Raw genomic sequence first — 19,363 nt, 5'->3', positions numbered from 1 at the left:
CCAATAAGATATTGAATGGTTCCAAAATCTAAGCATGGAAGATTCCGCAAACCTGATTCGGAACCTTGGGAATGACCCCCCAAACCCAGGATTCGAACCTCTTCAACTTTTCTCCTGTCCTTGCTCGGGTAGTCTTCTTGTATATACTATATATATACACACACACACATTCGTATCTCTTCCTTCAATTCTCGAGAAGAGAAAGAAGAAGAAGAGAACCGTTCTTTGTTCTTCTTCTTCTTCTCTTTGCTGCAACTACTGCAGCAGTGGAGTTAGTTTAGCTTGCGAACATGGCGTTGCCGTTGGCGTACCAGACGGGACCCGCCGTGCCCGACTGGCTCAACAAGGGCGACAACGCATGGCAGATGATCTCGGCGACGCTCGTCGGCCTGCAGAGCGTGCCGGGGCTCGTCATCCTGTACGGCAGTATCGTGAAGAAGAAGTGGGCCGTCAACTCCGCCTTCATGGCGCTCTACGCCTTCGCCGCAGTCTGGATCTGCTGGGTCACCTGGGCCTACAACATGTCTTTCGGCCACCATCTGTTACCCTTCTGGGGCAAGGCCGGCCCTGCACTCGGGCAAAAGTTCCTCCTCAATCAGGCGATACTGCCGGCAACCGAGCACGATCACAAAGACGGCACCGTGGAGATGGACGAACTCAAACTCCTGTACCCCATGGCCTCCATGGTGTACTTCCAGTGCGTCTTTGCGGCCATCACCCTCATCCTCCTTGCCGGCTCCCTCCTCGGCCGCATGAACTTCAAGGCGTGGATTCTCTTCGTCCCCTTGTGGCTCACCTTCTCGTACACCATCGGCGCCTTCTCCCTCTGGGGCGGCGGCTTCCTCTTCCAATGGGGCGTCATGGACTATTCCGGCGGCTACGTCATCCACCTCTCCTCCGGCATCGCCGGCTTCACCGCCGCCTATTGGGTTCGTCCCCACAACCCACTTCCAACCCATCTTTTCTATTCTCATTAGCAGTAGTTGATCGAAGTCATGGGCACGGGATTGATAGGTCGGTCCGAGGTCGACCAAGGACAGGGAGAGGTTTGTCCCCAACAACTTGTTGCTGATGCTGGCCGGAGCCGGGCTGCTGTGGTTGGGGTGGGCGGGGTTCAACGGCGGCGACCCCTACGCCGCCAACATAGACTCTTCGCTCGCGGTGCTCAACACCAACATCTGCGCCGCCACCAGCCTTCTGGTCTGGACGTGCCTCGACTCCATCTTCTTCAAAAAGCCCTCGGTGATCGGAGCGGTGCAGGGAATGATCACTGGCCTCGTCTGCATCACTCCCGGTGCAGGTACTCGTCATCTCTTCGTCCTACGCCATCCCCACGCTCACCTTACACACACTCCATCGTCTACTTCCTCTGCAACACTAAGATCCCAACTCTCTTATGTCTCTCAGGGCTGGTCCACGGTTGGTCTGCCATAATAATGGGAATGCTATCTGGCAGCGTTCCCTGGTTCACCATGATGGTGGTGCACAAGCGCTCCCGCCTGCTCCAGAAAGTGGACGACACCCTCGGCGTCTTCCACACCCACGCCGTCGCCGGCTTCCTCGGGGGCGTAACCACCGGCATCTTCGCCGAACCCCGTCTCAGCGGCCTCTTCGTCGCCGTCACCAACTCCCGCGGCCTCATCTACGGTAGCCTTGTGCAGGTGCTGAAGCAGGTGGTGGGTGCCATGTTCGTCATCGGGTGGAACGTGGTTATGACCACCCTCATCTGCGTCGCCATTAGGTACGTGATGCCGCTGCGCATGTCGGAGGAGCAGCTCGCCATCGGCGACGACGCAGTCCACGGCGAGGAGGCCTACGCGCTGTGGGGCGACGGGGAGAAGTACGATTCCACCAAGCATGGCGTGCACGATGACGAGACGCTGCACAACAAGGTGCCCACCGGAGTCACACAAAACGTATAAGAAGATATCCAAGTTGTCAGCAAGCACAAAGTCTGTTCAAGCGTAAGAGGAGGGAGTGATAAGGACATTGGTAATTGAGTTGACACCTTTTGTTACGCCCAGTTCATTGGGTAACGAATAAATAGGGTTCTAGTTTGAAGTTTGGAAAAGTGTGCATGTCGCTTGTAACCCTAGTTTATTTAATTTGATCTCAAAAACTTGATTTGTGCCCACCTCATATCTATGCAATATATTCAAACTTGGAGTTGAAAAGAAGTCATAGGATCCATCTCGATTTGTGCCCATGTCGCTTCCCATTATTGCGGGTCATGGTTGATCAAATCTACTAAAAGAATTTGAGAGTTTGAGAATAAAAAGAATCCACTTCATGTGAAATCATCATTTGCTTATACTGAATTATCTTTCCAGTCTGCACGTAATTTCCACTCGACTAAATAAAAAGGCTCTGTTGGAAGAAGAATCAATTCAGCAGGCATAGCAAAATGTTCAACATTTGTATGTGCAATAAGAATTACTGGATAAACACGATCACCCAACTAAATGCTAATCCAAGTGCGCAAGAGCGTGTTTTGTTGCCACCTGTTTTGAGTTTATGAGAGGCGGATAGCATCAAGCAAAGGTTAAAAAATCAACATGTTTGTCGCCTTTGCTTCTCTCGCAAGCAATGACTCGATGCCAATGTCCCCGTTCCACCGGAAACACAAGGTCTCAAACAACATATGAAGCTTGAAGCGATGCCAGATATCATGTTTGATATCTGAGGATGATTCAGTACACGACACTGTCAATTCCCTTCCGAGTGAATTTTGAATTGTGGCACATTTGTTTGCTATGCACATTGCTCGAGGAATCCATAGGTCAATCACTTGATCTTTTGCATCCTGCACTTAATCTTCACAAAAGGTGTCACAAATTTCAACAAAAATTGAGGGATATCTCAATACCAAAGAAGGTAATAACATAAATAGGACGAATATCATAAAAATTGCATAACGGGTGATTATTGTTTACCACGGACCGAAGGACCCTTGATTTCAATCCATTATATCGTTTTGCTGGTTTGCCATGAAATTTCTGTTTTCGACTGTCCCAAGGAGAGAAGATGAACTTATGCAGGTATCTATCTCATAAGCCCGTCTGATCATGTGATGGCACAGAGTTCATAAGGCAAAACCATGACCAGCAAAATCCTCTTCCTCTCCGCTGCTGAACGACTCCATGACTTCACTGTCCTCAACATCCTCATCACCCTCGGCCATGATCTCGAGCAACCCTTGACCACCCTCAAAGTCTAGCTCATCTTCATTTAAATCGCCATCATCTAGCTCGTCCACGCTGTCAATATCTTCATCATCCTCATTACTCATATCGTCTGAATCAGTGTCACCATCGCCAGCTAAGTCAGCATCAAAGATCGAATCCATATCTGCCTCTGATTCATTTTCATCATCATCCTCGTCTGTGTCACCACCATCATCAGGGTCTGAATCATCATCGGTTGCTCGCTTCCTTCCGACCTCATAGAGCCTTGCAGATGAGAACATCTCTTCATGATCATCCATGGCAATAACCCCAACAAAAGTGTCAGTAGGATCGGTGGCAAAGTCGAGGATGCAACGGTCAACTTGAACAGTACCAATGTCAGAGTAATTCGCAGCATCAATAGTGCGAAAGGCAGGGAATAGTGGGTGTCGGACACGGCGTGTGTTGATGGCTGAAGTAATCTCTTCTAGGTTGCGTCGCAAAATTGCATATATGACATCCCCACCTCCATTAAATGTAATCACAGTCTGATCCAACGAAGGCACTGTCCTCAAAAGCTTGAACTTTCGGAGATCCCACACCTCTGAATTTATAATGACCTGCACAAATAAAAAAAAAGATGAAACCAAAGAACTTCATGCAAGCTCCAGTGTACCAGTAAAACAACCTCTATATGTTCATGCCAATTCTTCTAAATATCAGAAACACTTTAACGAGGCTCTGAATCAAGCATTTGCATCAACAGCAGGGAGTGTGGAATCAGTTATAAAATACAAAAATAAATGAGCTTAAGTGTGATGCCATGCAGATTGCTTATGCACCACAATGAACAATTATACAAAAACTTCCATATACAAATTCTCTCAAAAACAACTTTTTATAACATTCAAACAAAGAGAACCAAGGATTTTGCCAGTTAAGAATCTGACACGATAGGCACAAAAGCATTCATAAAAAAAAAAAATGCTGTTAGTTATGTAGAAGATGAAAAGGCAAAAGGACATATTGCAAGAATTTTGATTATGGAAAAACAGGAGTTATGAACACATTAATCAGAATTTTTTAGAGAGCTTATGAAACAAGAATATGGACATGAGATACCATAGCTACAATTGGGATATGCCAATACATCAAATTTTTGAAAAATAGAATACCAATACAACATAAATATGGAATGAGAAATATTTTAAATATATAATATTAAATATGACAAACTTAGTACTTGATTATAGTGTTAAAACATGTAGTAGCATATTATGATAAATAATAAGAATATGTAGCATCTACAAAATATGCATCATAAAGAAAACTTAGTAACATAGAACTCCCACAATATAGATAGAGCTTATCATAAATGAATTGATACCATTATTTAAATTTCATTAATCATAATATAATACTTAATACAAATGATATATGAACGACCGCATTTAATCATTATACAGACCTGTCTGCAATAAAAAAATCAAAGAAATGAAAATCATACAATTTATGTTATTTTAGTTATAATTTAAATGTAGGATATGTACTCCCGTGTACCCTCTTATTTCTTCACAGATCAGAGACTATCTTACACTCATTATTTACTAGATTGAGTCAGAAAGGCAATACTGATTCAAATTAGTTCCGATGCAAGGAAAAGACATTTCCTTGGTCATTGCCTTGCTAAATCACCTTCCCAATCTATTTACTCTTGCTCATCTCCCTCCCAAACTGGTGCCTACTGTGAACTTTGTCTAGCATCACTAGTAAATTTCTGGAATCAGTTAGAAGACGAGGCGAATAAGATGAACAATAACGAAAAGCACCAAATAATAATACACATACACCAATCTACAAATTTACAAATTTCAGGAATAATTTGCACCTGAAAACAATTGTCATACATCTTTTGAGCTTGTAATTGTTATGAGACAATAACTAAAAGAACCACCAAATAATAACATATAGCATACCAATCTAGAAATTTACCACCTACATAAATAATATACACCTAAAAACAAATTTGTCATGTGCATCTCTTATGATTGTGTCACAACTCATGCAACTGTTCATAATTTAACATGACCACAAATCCACACTTCTATCATATTTTCATATGGCAAAGATGATCAGTGCAAGAAAACATTCCAGTGTTTTTTTGACATGCTAAACTGCTTCACGCATGGCTTTAACGTATAACCACATCAAATGTATGAGAAAATAAATTAAAAGGTCAGTTCATACCTCATTTCCAGCAGGGTGAAACCCACCACCACCATAATCGGTGAACTGGTCAAACTGATGAATTGCATTTGAACTTCTCCTATCCCACAAAATTCCATTCCATAGCATCATCGTGTCCACTGGGCTAAAATGTATGAGGGACTGTGCATGTCCCCGAAACATGCCTGAATGGTTGCTTGAGCTATCAGGAAGCCTCAACTCTACATTGTAAGTTTGTACATCATATAGAAGAACCTCTCGACGTGATGTGTCCGATGATAAGGCTGCAAAACTGGTACCTGAGTGGCTAAAACGAGCAGCCTTACACCCTTCAAATGAATGTAAGGGGCCACCTGAAATTGATGAAGCTTCCCACAGTTTTACATCATATAACGCTGAAGAAAGAACCAACTGAGTTCCACCAGATAGGGCTGATTGAACTAGTGTAACACAAGTCTGGTGGCAAGTCTGACTCTCCAACAAATTCCCACTGTTATAATCAAATATTTTCAGCTCACCAGAATGACTTCCCGTTGCAATACGTGAAGATTCCCCGAGAAAAGTAATACATGTCAAAAGGGCAGCATCAGCACGGCAAGTGCGACAGGGCCTATATCTACTGTATATAAATTGGCGATCTCTACGATGAGCATGAATCCCACCATATTTTTTCCTGAACTCTCGGCTACTAACCCGTGCAGTTATATTTGCAGGTGCATTAAGACTACGGCTAGGTTCTGGACAGACATGTGGTTGCAAGAGAGAAAGTGGCGGCAAAGTGGTAATAGGTGCTGGGCACTGCCGATGTTGGTGCTTTAAATATTGTACAACCAATGAGTCAAGAGTCATCCGTTCAGTTTTTTCATACTGTGAGTTACCAGGCAGGCCAAGCTGAGCTACAGGTGTTGTTGGTGCTCCGGGAGTGACTTGACATTGAATATCATCTGAATTATCTATAGAAATGTTGCTGCATGATGTTTTACTCAATGCACTTCTTGGACTGTGATTTACAATGGGCAGCAACCCTTCTGCATCTGTTGTCACAAAATTCCTCCGACCAAAATATGGCGTCTGACATATTGGAGACTGGAAAGAGAAGTCTGCTGTTGAAAGGTGCTTAGCTGGTGATGCAGAAGAGGGTTCCTTCAATTCCAAAAACTTCCTTTTCATTGGTAAACAAATTGGTGTTTTAAATGCTACTTCTGTATCTGCAGTAGACTTGAAAACAGAGACCGATGGAGTTTCTGTTCCACCACATAGTGCAGCAGATTTTGTAACACTAAACGCTCTAAGGGTGGATGATGCATGTGATGAAAGCTGGCCTTTACCATGGCAGAAATTGGGAGAGAATGCTAATTGTTTCCTTTTAAAAGAACTCAAAGCTAAATCAGACTTTGGACCAGCCTCTTGAGAAACTGTCTTTATAAAATCAGAGAGAAATCCACAAGATGCACGGCCAGATGGCCACTGGAGTTGCACAGATGATACTTCTTGCACATTTGTTTGGTGTAAAGGTGGTGTTGGTGCTCCTAATGATGGCATAAGTGTCAAATTAGCCTCCTTCTGTAGCAGGGTAGCAGTAGCTTTTAATCCAGATGCTACTAGATGTTCATGTATCAGAAGTAATAGCTCCCTGCACATCATGTAAGTTGAAGCTATATGAGAATAAAGGCATTACTCATGAAATCTTCAAATAAACTTTGCATGCCTAAAAGAAGTCAAAACCTGGAGTGGTAAGTTATAGGAGTTGCTGCAGCTATTGCTGCTCTCTCAATGCGTCTGAGTGTAGGAGCAGCAGCATCAGTGGCAGCCAAAGTGCTTGCACGCCCTGAATTTGTTACAATCTATATAGTATCCAAAGAAAAGCAAATCAAAATCATTATAACATAACAAAACTATGCAAGACAATAATAACACTCAGAAAATTGGAAAAGGACAGATTAAGATAACCCACGGCTCATACAATTATTTAGAGGGTTGTAAGCTAACTCAGTTTCATCGCCATAGTAAATGGTGTTCACAAAATAAGAAGTAGCTGTCCAAATTTAACTAAAAGGTTTGTCATCTGTAACTTACAGCAATCAACTCAATGGAAACCTGGACCAACTCAGACTGCCACCTTGCTTGCTCAGTTCCAGATGCTTGGCTGCTCAAATCTCGGATGAGTTCTGAGAGCTTCTTACCAACCTGAAATGTAAAACTGAAGTTTGAGAATGCATCAAACAGATAATTCAAATACACGCATCCTGTACTTCACCATAAAACACAAAAGGAAAAAGAGCTCCAGAGGGAGAACATAATCAGATAATAGATATGTCAAGGAACTGCATTTCTATTCTAACAACTAGTGAATAAAACTCAAAGATTAGCCACATGGACACACCTGCAGTCTTGTTAGTATGTGTGCAATTGCCTCATCTCTAGCTAGACCGAGCAGGACACGACATGCTAAAGCTCTGATGCAATCAAGAGCAGCAGGAGGCGTGATCATCCGGGGGTTCAGAAGATGCAAAAGAACCTTTATGCCATTGTTTGCTCGAACAGCCTCTCTCGCCTGACGATATCCTTGTTCCAACTGAGCAGCAAGGCCAGCACAGCCAGATCCAGATCCTAAAGATATTCTTCGATCTCCAACAACTCCTGCTGATATAGCAGGTGCAGGTGTACTTGAGCTACAGCCTGGAACTGCTGCATGACCCCTATCCACCAGGTTAGGTTCCATAATTCGCTCTCGAGGCTCATTCTGGATGGTAAATGTAACACCACTATCTGAGTTATTTCGTTCAGAATGCCTCTCTCTATTCTCTGAAGGACCATTCAATGTTTGAAGTGAAACAGGCTGCTGACCTTGTGCAGACACAGAGGGTTTGATGCTGATTGAAGGAGGTGGACATACAAGATTTACTAACACGTTCAATGCTGGATGAATCACCTGAAAGACAAAACACATAAGAGGGAGAATGCACATATGAAGTAGAACTTATTTCAAAACAAACAAGCACCATATTATGAAAACCACAAGGCATTCAAATCTCTAGTGAAGCAAATTTTACCTCAGGATCAACATAACCAGCACCATTAGCTGCGTCAAGAATAACTGCCATACCCACTCGGTTGTTGCTCAAAGTAGCATTTATAATTAATTTACGGCTATCTTTTACAAAAGTGGCAATATGGAGAACCCCTAATGCATACTGGGCCAAATCATGAAGATAGCGTTCAACAGGTGGTGCCTGAAGAAACACACAGAACATCAAGTTTTGATCCATATAAACTGGGATTATTTCATGCTGGCAACAATACAAGCAAAGACGGAGTAGTTCTAATACCTGACACAGCTCCAACATTGTTATGTGGCCATTAGAGGCTAAGAATTTATCCACTAATGGCCAACGGGCTCTAACAAAAGCGGGCCCAAGCTTTCTGTCACGCTGTATTTGAATAAACACTGAATCCATAGCTTCATTGCTGATATCAAGTGGCTTATAGGAAGCCCTTGCACTTGAGGTACTTCGGGCTATTCCACGACTACTTTTATTTGGACGAAGAGAATCAACAACCACAATAAGGTGGGCCCTAAAATACTGTCGCAAAGCAACACAGGTGTGATAGGCAATTTGCTTTTCTGATGCAGTCAGTACTTCAGCAGATGATCGATCATTTCTAGCAGGTACATTAGGTATACCCACTGTGCCAGAATTTCCACCTGATCTAACAGATGCAGCACCATGCAGAATATTTAACATTTTATGCAGGCCTTCTTGTACGTCAAAAGAGTCCAGAATTGCTCTAAATACAAATGCAGCAGCAAAAAAGATAGCTGCATTTTTTCTAGCTTGATCTTGAGGGCACTCCAGAAGCTGAAGTGCTAACTCAACTATCTGTTGCACCACATTGGATGGCAGAGCACAAACCCGTTCCATGATAGCCTGAGAACATGGATCAGAATATGCATAAAGTAGTATTTAATCATTCGATTCTAAACTTAAAAAATCATTTAATAATAAATACAAGAACCAAAAATTGCTAGTTGAACATGCCAATATGCCATATTATCACCTGAAGGGAACCAATGGTAAACAAGCATGATGAAAGACCAAAAAAGGTATGCAAGACTCTACGGACAGAAAGAAGCTTCTGTATTCCACCACGATCAACAAACAAGGCAGAAAATTTCCGATGCGCAGCCAAGGCACATATCAGGTTGAGAACTTCAGCTAGCAATGCCAATTGATCAGGAGTCTCATCATCTTTGAAACTGCATTGCAAGAATGCAAGACAGACATCAACACCCTTTTCATGTAGAATGGGTCCCAGTGCTTCAACATATTCCCCCAAAATCCCAAGACATCGAATACTGTATTTCACTCTCAGCCTTGCAAGAGTCTCATTTTCCAATATGACAAAGATTTCTATCTCTTCATTACCTTTGTCTTCCAATGTCTTTAATTCGATAATATCCTTGCTTAGTTGGTTGGCATTCCTAAAATTGAGAAAATCCCACATTAGCATACAGAAAAAAAAAGGTTCCATTTTTTCCTTTTTATTGAATGTGGAGAGGAGTGGTATACCGTGAGATCTCAGTTGCTATAGCAGCATCTACAACAGTAGATGCAGCTTCAGATGCAGCCGAAACCACAGCTTCTTCATCATTCTTGCTTTTCCAAGCCTAAAGTAGCAACTAAAATTTCAGCATTCTGGTACCATCAAACATAAAGAAAAGAAAAAAACAAAGTGGAATGAGTTTTACTTACCTCAGTAGCAGCAGTCTTGACAAGTTCAGCTGCAGCATCGCCTGCTGCTTTTATTGCCTCTTCAGGTGCATTAGCTGTTCTGGCTTCAGCTTCAGCTGCTCTTATTGCTTTCTTCACCATTTCAGATATGTCCTTTTTACCAATATTGCAATCCAATAAACGTTCATCATTATCCTTTCCAATAACGAGACCATCACAATAAAAAATGCTCAATTTATTGTCTGTATCAAGTACTTTTTCAATGTCTTCATGTTTAGCTAAGTTTCTTTCACCGAAAAGTTGACCACTTCCTCCTATGTATAATCCAGAAGATTGAGATGCAGCCCTAAGATTCTCCGAGGTACCTCCGCTAATGTTTCCTTTCGCTGTACTCCTTGGAAATCCATGGTTTAACCCTTGCTTTAATAGATCCACTCCCTTGCTGTCATCTAAATCATCATCTTGGCCTGATTTGCCAGCAATATCTCTTTCGCCATATTTTGACTTTCCATCTAGCAAATTCTTATTCTGCCATCGATCACCAATAAGATCAGGATATTCTGCTGCCATCTGGTTTGGGCCAACTAAAACTGATGAAGAGTCAGTTAGTTCAGATTTCAAAGAATCACCTCCATCTCCCCAGGTATCATCTCCACAAACTTGTCCGGTTCCATCATTCTTAACAGAACCTTTATCAGCAGTTGGGTCACCTGATAACCTTTGATCTCCAATCCTAGAACTTTCGAAATGAGCAACACCAGAAACCTGACATGATCTACCTCTTGTTTCTTCTCTATCTTTGGTGGAACTAGAAGCTGAAGCATGCTTGGCCTCAACAAGAGAAGTAACATCTCTCTGACCAGAGCTGGAGTCGCCAAACATTTGTGTGCGCAAATAACGCATGAGCTTTGCTGACAAACCTGATGTCAACATATCTTCTACCACTTGGCTGCTGCTGAAATCATCGTCGATCTTTTAAAATAACATGCAATAGGAAAAGAAAAGAATCAAGAACTTGCAAGAATGAGAATGGATTACCTAGGTAATGATAAAGCCAGAAGTCCAGTAGCATAAGTCCTCAACATTTCAGAATCTGTTGGTTTATCCTCTCCCAATTCGTGCTTCCAAATGGAATCATCATCATAAACTGGAGTATCCTCATTCACCCAGATTTTAATATTGTCCAGCACAGCATCATCGAAAACATGAGGATACTGGAAATACAATGTCATTCACATAAAACAGAATGTAAGCACATGCTTATGTATCCAATAAAAACAAATATCACAAGCAACATAGCTAGCTCACCATCCAACTCGAAGAGCAGCTAAGCAGCAACCTGGCAGCAGCTGCACGGATACTTGGAGGAAATCTACTTTCCGTTAGGAATTTGGACGATGTCAACTCATAAAATTCATCATTATCCTGACAAAATCACTATACATGTAGCCTTTGTGCCTCTTCCAGCAACACATGCAAAACAGATCTAGAGGAAATAAATAGCCACACTGTTATATAAAATACATACCCGCACTAAGTTACCAAGCTTTCCTATATTGTGAGATGTCCGAACATTGTTGAAAGGTGAATTTGCAGTTTCCTGAAGATATCTGAAACAAAGAGCAGGAAACAAGTCAAACAATAATGAAGAGTAGGCACAAAGAAACCAAAATGATCAAAGACAATAGTAAATTATGCACTAATTTATGTCATTTTTTATCAAGATGGAGGTCTTACCAGTTGAATTTAACATCAAAAAGGAAGATTCTTTTAAAAAAAAAATCTAAAATGTTATCTTTTTTGAAAAACAAAAGAATAAATTATTGTTTTAAATCAATGTCATAGTATTTTTTTCCTTATTTTTTGTATTTTCCTTTTATTCTTGTACTTGGGTAGTATATAACAGAAAAAAATGGCATTATAATCAAGGTTTGCTGTACTATAACATACCGCTCGGTATGGGTGATATGTATCAGTCCAATAAGGGACCAATAAGGGTGGTACATACTGGTTTGTCGGTATGCCCCACTATACTGTGTGTCAGTACATCAGTATGTTTCGATACATACCGTATTGATTGCCAGCCAGTACATCGGTATAGACCGATAAAGCGAATCATGATTACAATTAGAATATATTTAAATTAAAGAATTGATGTAAACAAGTACATTTTCCTACAATTGTTTGTTAGTGGTTTAAAGGTACATTTATATTTTATGATGGTATAAACCCGAAGGTACTTGGGGAAATGCAAGACTTCCATTCTCAAAGTTTCATACTCCCAATTTTTCTATTATATTTTTAAATGAATATATCAAAAAATAAATAAAAGTATATTACCCTGCATATGTGTGAGTAATTCATGGCCTTATTTATTTTTCCAATAATATGAATCCAATGTTCACCAATGAGACACTTGAAAGATGTGAAGCCTTAATCCTAGGAATTTCCCTTTAAGCCAAGGCATGTTTGATAATTATCTTCTTTTCTATTTTCATGTATATACATATATATACTTTATTTGTTCACTCGAACTCGTCCTACATCAAATTTGATATCAGAAGTTTTGATTTAGCCAAGATATTACATCACTTTGATCAAAATCAATTGTATTTCAGTTATATAGATTAGGAATGAGTTCCTACGCAATAAAAATGAATGATGCAGGATCATTTTAATTATTTATTATTTAAATAATTTTTTTATTAGTTTCAGATTGTTTTTGCAAATTCTTCCATAAGTAATTACAGGATAACATCTACTACAAACCTATACTAGTTACCAATATTGTCCAAGAATACCACAATCCTATATCAGTTAACAAGATTGCCCTAAAGAAGGAAAAAAAAAGGTGAAACAAATGGAAGGAGACAATCATAGGTTTGATTAAAATTCTTAAAGAAAAAGGAGAAAAGCCTTAAATTTGATTGAAGATTTTATACCATAAGGAACTTTTTTCATTTGATGAAGATGGAAGTATATAAATCAATCAAGAACATGATTAAAAGAAAAGATTGTTTGCAAATCAAATATCGAATGTTTCTTCTTCAAAGAAGGAATAATAGATTGATTTAGCTAGATGTAATTGCATTTTTTTTCTTGTTTTTTGAATTTTTCTGTTCTTCATTATACTTGGGATAATAGATAGATCTGAGAAAAAGAATGAGATGCATTAATCAACAAGGAATTAGTTCTTTTCTCACATTAATATGAGAGTAATATCTTTTCTCTGATGGTATGAGACCATCCTTCATGTTTGACACATGCGTAGGTGAAGGTGCTCATCTTGGTGGTTCTTCCTTGATTTTGAGTGAGTCTGATAATTATCTCTTTTTTATTATCTTTTCTTAGTATTATCCTTTCCTTCCTCTATCAAACTCATCCTACATTAACATAACCCTCCACTCTAGTGTAAATGAGTTTCTTCTTGCTGTTATTTCAGAACAATCTACTAAGCTAGAAGATTAATCATAACGGCATTCATTAAAAGCTACTACAGTTACATCATACCGAATCCTGCTGGTTTTCAGAAAATCCTTCATCCAAGACAACAGGCCTTATCTAACAAGATGGACTTCAGTGCCAATCAGGATACAGTAGCTACAAAGGATCCAAAGTAGAAACCAGAAAAATTATAATAAGATAATTACCATAGGTATTAAAATATGTAGAGAAACTATGGATAGAATACTATAACCAAACACTTCTGCCCAAGATTTTAACTACTATCGTTGGTATTCATAGTTTCATAGCATAATCAGAACTTATCAGACTAAGCATACATTGATTAATAGAAGTTGTTATGTCTTAGCATACCAATAAGAAAATTACTAAAAAAATTTGATCTGTCATTACCAATCAGTATAGTCAGTATATTGGTATGACATCAGACCAATATGGACGGTATGGTTGGCATACTGTCATATTTTAAACTGTGCTTTAAACCATTTATTTTTATGTACATATGCATGCATGCATGCATGTATATACATTTTCCCTTTTCCAAATCATCACAATTTCTTCCATATTGAATGCTACTCGAAAATGGGACTGCTTAGGTGGACTACACTGGATAAATTATGTTCTTTCTCTTTACAATCATATGTTTCATTCAGTATACCTGAATTTGCATTTATGATAATAGTGGTTCCCTCTTCAATTGATTACAAGCAGATATGAACCCTCAAAATCAGATTCTAACTTATTCAATAATTATTTTGTGTATCGTTTGCTGGTTGATAACAAACAATGTCCATGGTTGTAATACCACTATGAATTACGCCATGCACGTACTTAATTTCCTTCTAGCTCTGAGAAAAATACTAATTTGGTTTCCTAACTCCTTCAGGAGAAGTCTAAAGTTGAGAGGGAAACTGTTTCTTCGTAACCATGACTGGGCAAACAGTATGTTTCCTACATTTTCGATGGCATGTTTCCTTTGCCTTGTGTTGTTTTTTCTTTGATAACCCTCCTAGTCAGTGATGTAATGCATGCTTAACAATTATTACAGCCTATATCTCATGCCAACATGCTCGGAAGGCTTTAGCCGGAGAGTGACATTGGTTCAATGGCAATCAGGAATGAAACTACAGAGAGTGACTAGTAAAAGGATGGAAAATCATAGTAGTTCTTGGAAAAAGAAATCAACTTACTGAGTAAAAGCATTAACAAATTATAAATTATCAAGCTGAACCAAGCTCTTTTTTTTTTAATAACTCGATCAAATACATGACCAGAGACACATTGAGGCTATTCGTGACCTCTATATTTGTGCATCAAATGCGCAAAGTAGAGTGAAGTTACATCACATCGATTTCATAACAATCTGCAAAGGTTATACCCATCTATCCTGAATATCAAGAAGATACAAGTAGGCTTAAACAACTGGACACTTTTGGCGTTCATGAGAATTTAACTAATGATTACAAGAGGACCAAGGAATGTCATTAGAAAATTCATATTCTGCATAATATAAAATATATCAAGGTTGTCACAGCAATATATATGTACTTCTTCATGGCTCAAGAAGAAGAAGAATGGTACATGTGCATAAGCTCCACCTAGAGGAAAAATACTGACAACTAGCTTTCCAAACATGTATTGTTCCCTTACATCATAGATCTTCTTCATAGTATTTATCCATGACAATATGTCATAGTCCAGGGCTGCCATACCAATCTTCGAAAGTTCACATGTATCAAATCATTTTCGCAGATGCACAGGGCAATTTTTGGCTTATGCCAGGTGCAACCAGAAAGTACAGTATGTACCTGTACCACAAAAAGGAGATCCTTGGTCATAAGCAATAAATTATCACAATTTTATATAGTTAAGCTATACAACTCCAAAAGCATCTCACCAAGAACCTCTCTCATATCTGTTTCACATATCCTTATGATAATACTTCCAGCAGACCTAGAATTGACCACAACCACATTGCTATCAGAAGTAGGCTAGAAGAGGCAGCATCAGCCATGGCATGGCTAACCTCATTTGGGACTCGTGGACAATAAGAGTTGGCTGCGTCTGCTTTAGGCTTGGTCAGCCATGCTATAAGCCTTAGCGACCATGTATGCTGCCTACATATGTAAGATGAATATTTAAATGAGTTTGGACTTGTTTACTAGTCAAAACATGTGCCAAACTCAAGGAGATTCTAATATTCGCCAACTAAGACTAGCAAGAATTTGACCAATTACAATAGTCTGATAAGCCCAGAAAACTCTATTCTAAAGCCCCAATTGATCCAAGAAATGTTGGTCAGAGGAGAGCTGAAAATCTGCTTAAGGTGAAAGTTTCCTATCTCAAATAATGTTGGACAGCCCCTAATCTTACGCAAGTCAAAGGTCCGGTTTGGGGGTTCAATACTTCAATCACAACAAGAATGAGAGAAGTGGAAAAATGAGGCTACTTTAATCAAGTTCAAAGAATAATGCAAATATAGAGCATCATGAGCCTCTTGAGCATGATTTTTGAGATTTGCTTTACTTCATTTCAGCATTGACATGAGCTATATTCCTTTGGTTCAGTTCCTTTAGTTTAGACTGGGAGGCCTTTCCTCTATCTTGAATCAAAGGAGACATTGATAGGTGGCCCTACATCTTATTTTGTAACATCTACTTTGAGATGCTTCAATTTGAATCCATGAACCAAGGATGTCATCTTCTCGATCCTTTAAGAAACCTTAAACTTTCAATTCATTACCTCCCGAGATTCTCACAATTGTAGATCATCCTAGCACCAACAGGCAATGACCATTGGAGAATATATTCATCACTTAAATGGGATGCAAATTAAAGGTGATTCAAAGTATCCAACAACAGCTTCATTTGTGACGTTCTACCTAGCTTACTTCAACCCATAAAACTTGTGACAACAAATTGAATTATTTTCTATCAAACTAATTTCCTTGTCTTAAAGAAAATTTCATTAAACGTGCTTGAAATGTGGGAAGACATATTTCCAAAGCTTCTTGGTCCTAAAGACGAGCACATAAATACGGGTAACATTCTCCAAGTTTCACTCTTCAAACTTCACAGGGCATGGTATTCAATATATATGGATCGATTCAAACTTGAGTGTTCAAGAGATTAAATATTTTTCCACAATGATCAGAACACGAATCTGCTTATTTAATTTCTCACGATAAGAGGGTGTTTCTGACATGTGTCATTGGCCACCCAAAACGGCCATTTTCCAGATAAAGCAAAATGGTGGTTTCCAGCGTCTTTTCGGCCATGCAGAAATTGTCCCGTTCATCAAAGTTAAGTAAACTTACTTAACAATGCAAGGGAAAGCAGAAAACACGGACTCTGATTTGGCCTGATGGGAGAAAACGGCAGGAGAAGAAGCCAAGCAAAATAAAGAAAACACAAGAAACCCTAAACCAACACCAGGCTCCCAATTACGAAATCGATGAGAAGGGAAGGTACCTGGATTCTTGAGCCTCTAGTATCGTGGCCAACGCGTGGAGGTGCCTGGGGTTCGGGTTCGCCTGGGTCTCGACGATCTTCGAGATCAGCCGCTGCGCCCGCGCAAGGATCGCCTCGTGCTCCTCGCCCTCCGCCTTCGCCTCCTCCCCCGACGGCCCCGCCGCCGCCTCCCTCGCTCTCTCCGGCTGCATCGACACGACTCCCCTTTCTAACGCCGAATGCGAGAGATTGCAAGAGGCGGCGACGAATCGAGCACGCGAAAGAGAAATGATACAGTAAAACAAGAGCGAGACGAGGAACGGGAAGGAACAGGACGGGAAGAACTGAGTGGGGCTTTTGGTGCTGGGCTTATAAAATACAAAACCTAGGTAATAAACCGAACCGATTCAGTTCGAAGGGTGTGACAACCGCAACGGCGGCCTGAGATTTCGTATCCGATCGACACGTTTCACATCGGAAGGTGGATATCGAATTGGGAAGATGATTGGACCGGGCCTCGGTTCGGTCCGGGTCAAGTTTAAGTCCATAACCAAATTAATTAAAAGTAAAAAGGAAGGGTGCGCGGCGAAGTCGAATAGAGTCGCTTCGGTACGTCGGATGCCGTATAAATATGATCAAGAAACGGGTAGCAAATAAAATAAAGATGAATCCGATACGACCCGATCCGATCTGAGGGGCATGCCTCAAAAGACCGACCAAGGCCTAAATCGAGTTAGGATGTCAATTAATTGGATTCGGATCAAGTACAGTGATTATGAAATGTTCATGAGTAATTGATTAGTCGGAAGGATTAAGTTATCTATGTACAAGTATGAATAAATTAAAAAAATTACTAAATAGTTAATCGAGTTCAGAAAGTATATTAAAATAACGTTTATGAGCTTGATGAAGGTTCCTAATTAGTGACGGCTAATACATAAAATAAGGCTAGCTATGTTTATTAGCTACCATAAACTTTGACCGACCAGTAAAACAAAGCTACAAGCCAAAGGGGATTTCCACTCGAACTTAATTGACTTAACCATCCGCTCGAACATAAGCACACATTAAAAAGTATGGTTTAGATTAACCCAAGGAAATTTATAGTCTAATTAGATGGTACAAATAGTTAAACAGTTTGTATATAATCGAATGGTTAACGGAAATGAAACCCAAGTCTGATATCCTCGTCTCTATCACATGCGATCACCCATAAGCTTCTACGGCGCCGCCGCTTGAGGCCTAGTACGGCCGCACGTCCGCAGTCGCCTGGCAGTGCCACGGGCGCACTATAGCGTTCTGCTCGCCGGTCTTCATCGTTCATGTGGAATTCTTGCCTGCAGCGTACGGTACTTCGCCATCGTCGCTCATGCAAAGTCGTAAGCTTCGCCATGCAGCGGCAGCCTGGCCACTCTTGTCCTCCTCGAGATGGCCCATTTCCGCTTTCGACTGCAGCTCACGAGCTTGTTGCAGAGTTGATCGACTGCAGCATCTTAATCATTTCTCTCAAAGAGAGCTTTTCTTCGGTTGGTGTTTCAGCTGATCATCATTAGAGTGTGTAAACCACAACAACTTTGACAAGTAGTGCTTGCAAGGGACATATGATCATACTGTCAAACCGACTGAATTAAAGTAATGAGAAGGAGAAGCTGGCATTGGTCGATCGGAAAGTCATCAGTGATGGAAAGAAAACTAACCAGAAGATATCTATCCTTATCCTGTTGGCCCAAGATCTTGGAAGCATCATTCAAGTGAGATTTCTCTCATTGCAAACCACTGCTTGTTCTATAGACAGCCAGCAATTGTTTCTAGTGACAAACAGATACAAAGAATACCATCATTCTGTACAGTTTACTTTTGGGAGTGGCGAGTCATTTGAATTGACTACCTGATCAATTGGACCGCAATAAACTATTGGCTATATGGAAGTACAGTTTAATTTCATCCAATGTCAAGAAACAAAAAAATCCTTCTTTTGAGATAAATGTATCTCTTACAACCAGAAAGTGAGAAGAAATTAAGAAAGTATTGTATGAAACTGATATGAGAGAGTTCATCAAGAAAAGGCTCATTTGGATGCACTGATGATTTGCTTAAAACAGTAAGCAGAAAAATGCATGGAAGAACAAGATTGATTACAACTGGGAAGCAAAGAAGGACATGCAACAAGAAATAAAGATAAAGAAAATATGGAAATCGGCAGCTTCAACAAGACAAGGTTTCATTTGATGTGGTAGCAAGAACGGAATTTGCAAGAGATTAAACAAACCCACAAGAGAAAGAACTATATATGATGATGTTTGGAAGGCCTTTCATGATTCTTGTAGGT

At 40.3% G+C, this 19,363-nt stretch overlaps 2 protein-coding genes across 8 annotated transcripts; one reads left to right on the top strand and one right to left on the bottom strand.

The window, feature by feature from the left end:
• The first annotated feature begins 219 nt into the window (after window positions 1-219).
• LOC135606566 (ammonium transporter 3 member 1-like) lies at window positions 220-2,127 on the top strand. Its single transcript, XM_065097601.1, has 3 exons — window positions 220-929; window positions 1,015-1,300; window positions 1,408-2,127. Exons 1-3 carry the CDS (start codon window positions 291-293, stop codon window positions 1,920-1,922), a joined length of 1,440 nt encoding a protein of 479 aa, XP_064953673.1. The 5' UTR covers window positions 220-290; the 3' UTR covers window positions 1,923-2,127.
• A 163-nt stretch (window positions 2,128-2,290) lies between these two features.
• Window positions 2,291-17,382, bottom strand: LOC135608053 (DDB1- and CUL4-associated factor homolog 1-like). 7 transcript variants are annotated; one of them, XM_065100476.1, is made up of 16 exons: window positions 17,056-17,193; window positions 15,236-15,393; window positions 13,634-13,723; window positions 11,652-11,733; window positions 11,432-11,548; window positions 11,162-11,337; window positions 10,145-11,078; window positions 9,962-10,059; window positions 9,450-9,873; window positions 8,720-9,319; window positions 8,444-8,623; window positions 7,774-8,322; window positions 7,467-7,577; window positions 7,116-7,234; window positions 5,412-7,023; window positions 2,291-3,784 (listed from the first exon to the last, which is right to left on the bottom strand). In XM_065100476.1, the coding sequence occupies exons 3-16, from the start codon at window positions 13,663-13,665 to the stop codon at window positions 3,083-3,085; spliced, it is 5,736 nt and encodes a 1,911-aa protein (XP_064956548.1). In that variant the 5' UTR covers window positions 13,666-13,723; window positions 15,236-15,393; window positions 17,056-17,193; the 3' UTR covers window positions 2,291-3,082. The 7 variants fall into 7 exon arrangements, 5 of the variants coding, with proteins under 5 accessions (XP_064956548.1, XP_064956549.1, XP_064956550.1 ...); XR_010485393.1 differs by lacking the exons at window positions 13,634-13,723; window positions 15,236-15,393 and having other exon boundaries at window positions 2,291-2,814; window positions 2,934-3,784; window positions 17,056-17,382; XR_010485394.1 differs by lacking the exons at window positions 13,634-13,723; window positions 15,236-15,393 and having other exon boundaries at window positions 2,291-2,803; window positions 2,934-3,784; window positions 17,056-17,382.
• Between the last annotated feature and the right edge of the window lie 1,981 nt (window positions 17,383-19,363).

Source organism: Musa acuminata, chromosome BXJ2-3 (assembly GCF_036884655.1).
Source record: "Musa acuminata AAA Group cultivar baxijiao chromosome BXJ2-3, Cavendish_Baxijiao_AAA, whole genome shotgun sequence".
Taxonomy (NCBI): domain Eukaryota; kingdom Viridiplantae; phylum Streptophyta; class Magnoliopsida; order Zingiberales; family Musaceae; genus Musa; species Musa acuminata.
The sequence above is the reverse complement of the archived record's forward strand: the minus strand, read 5'-3'. Positions and strand labels throughout refer to the sequence as shown.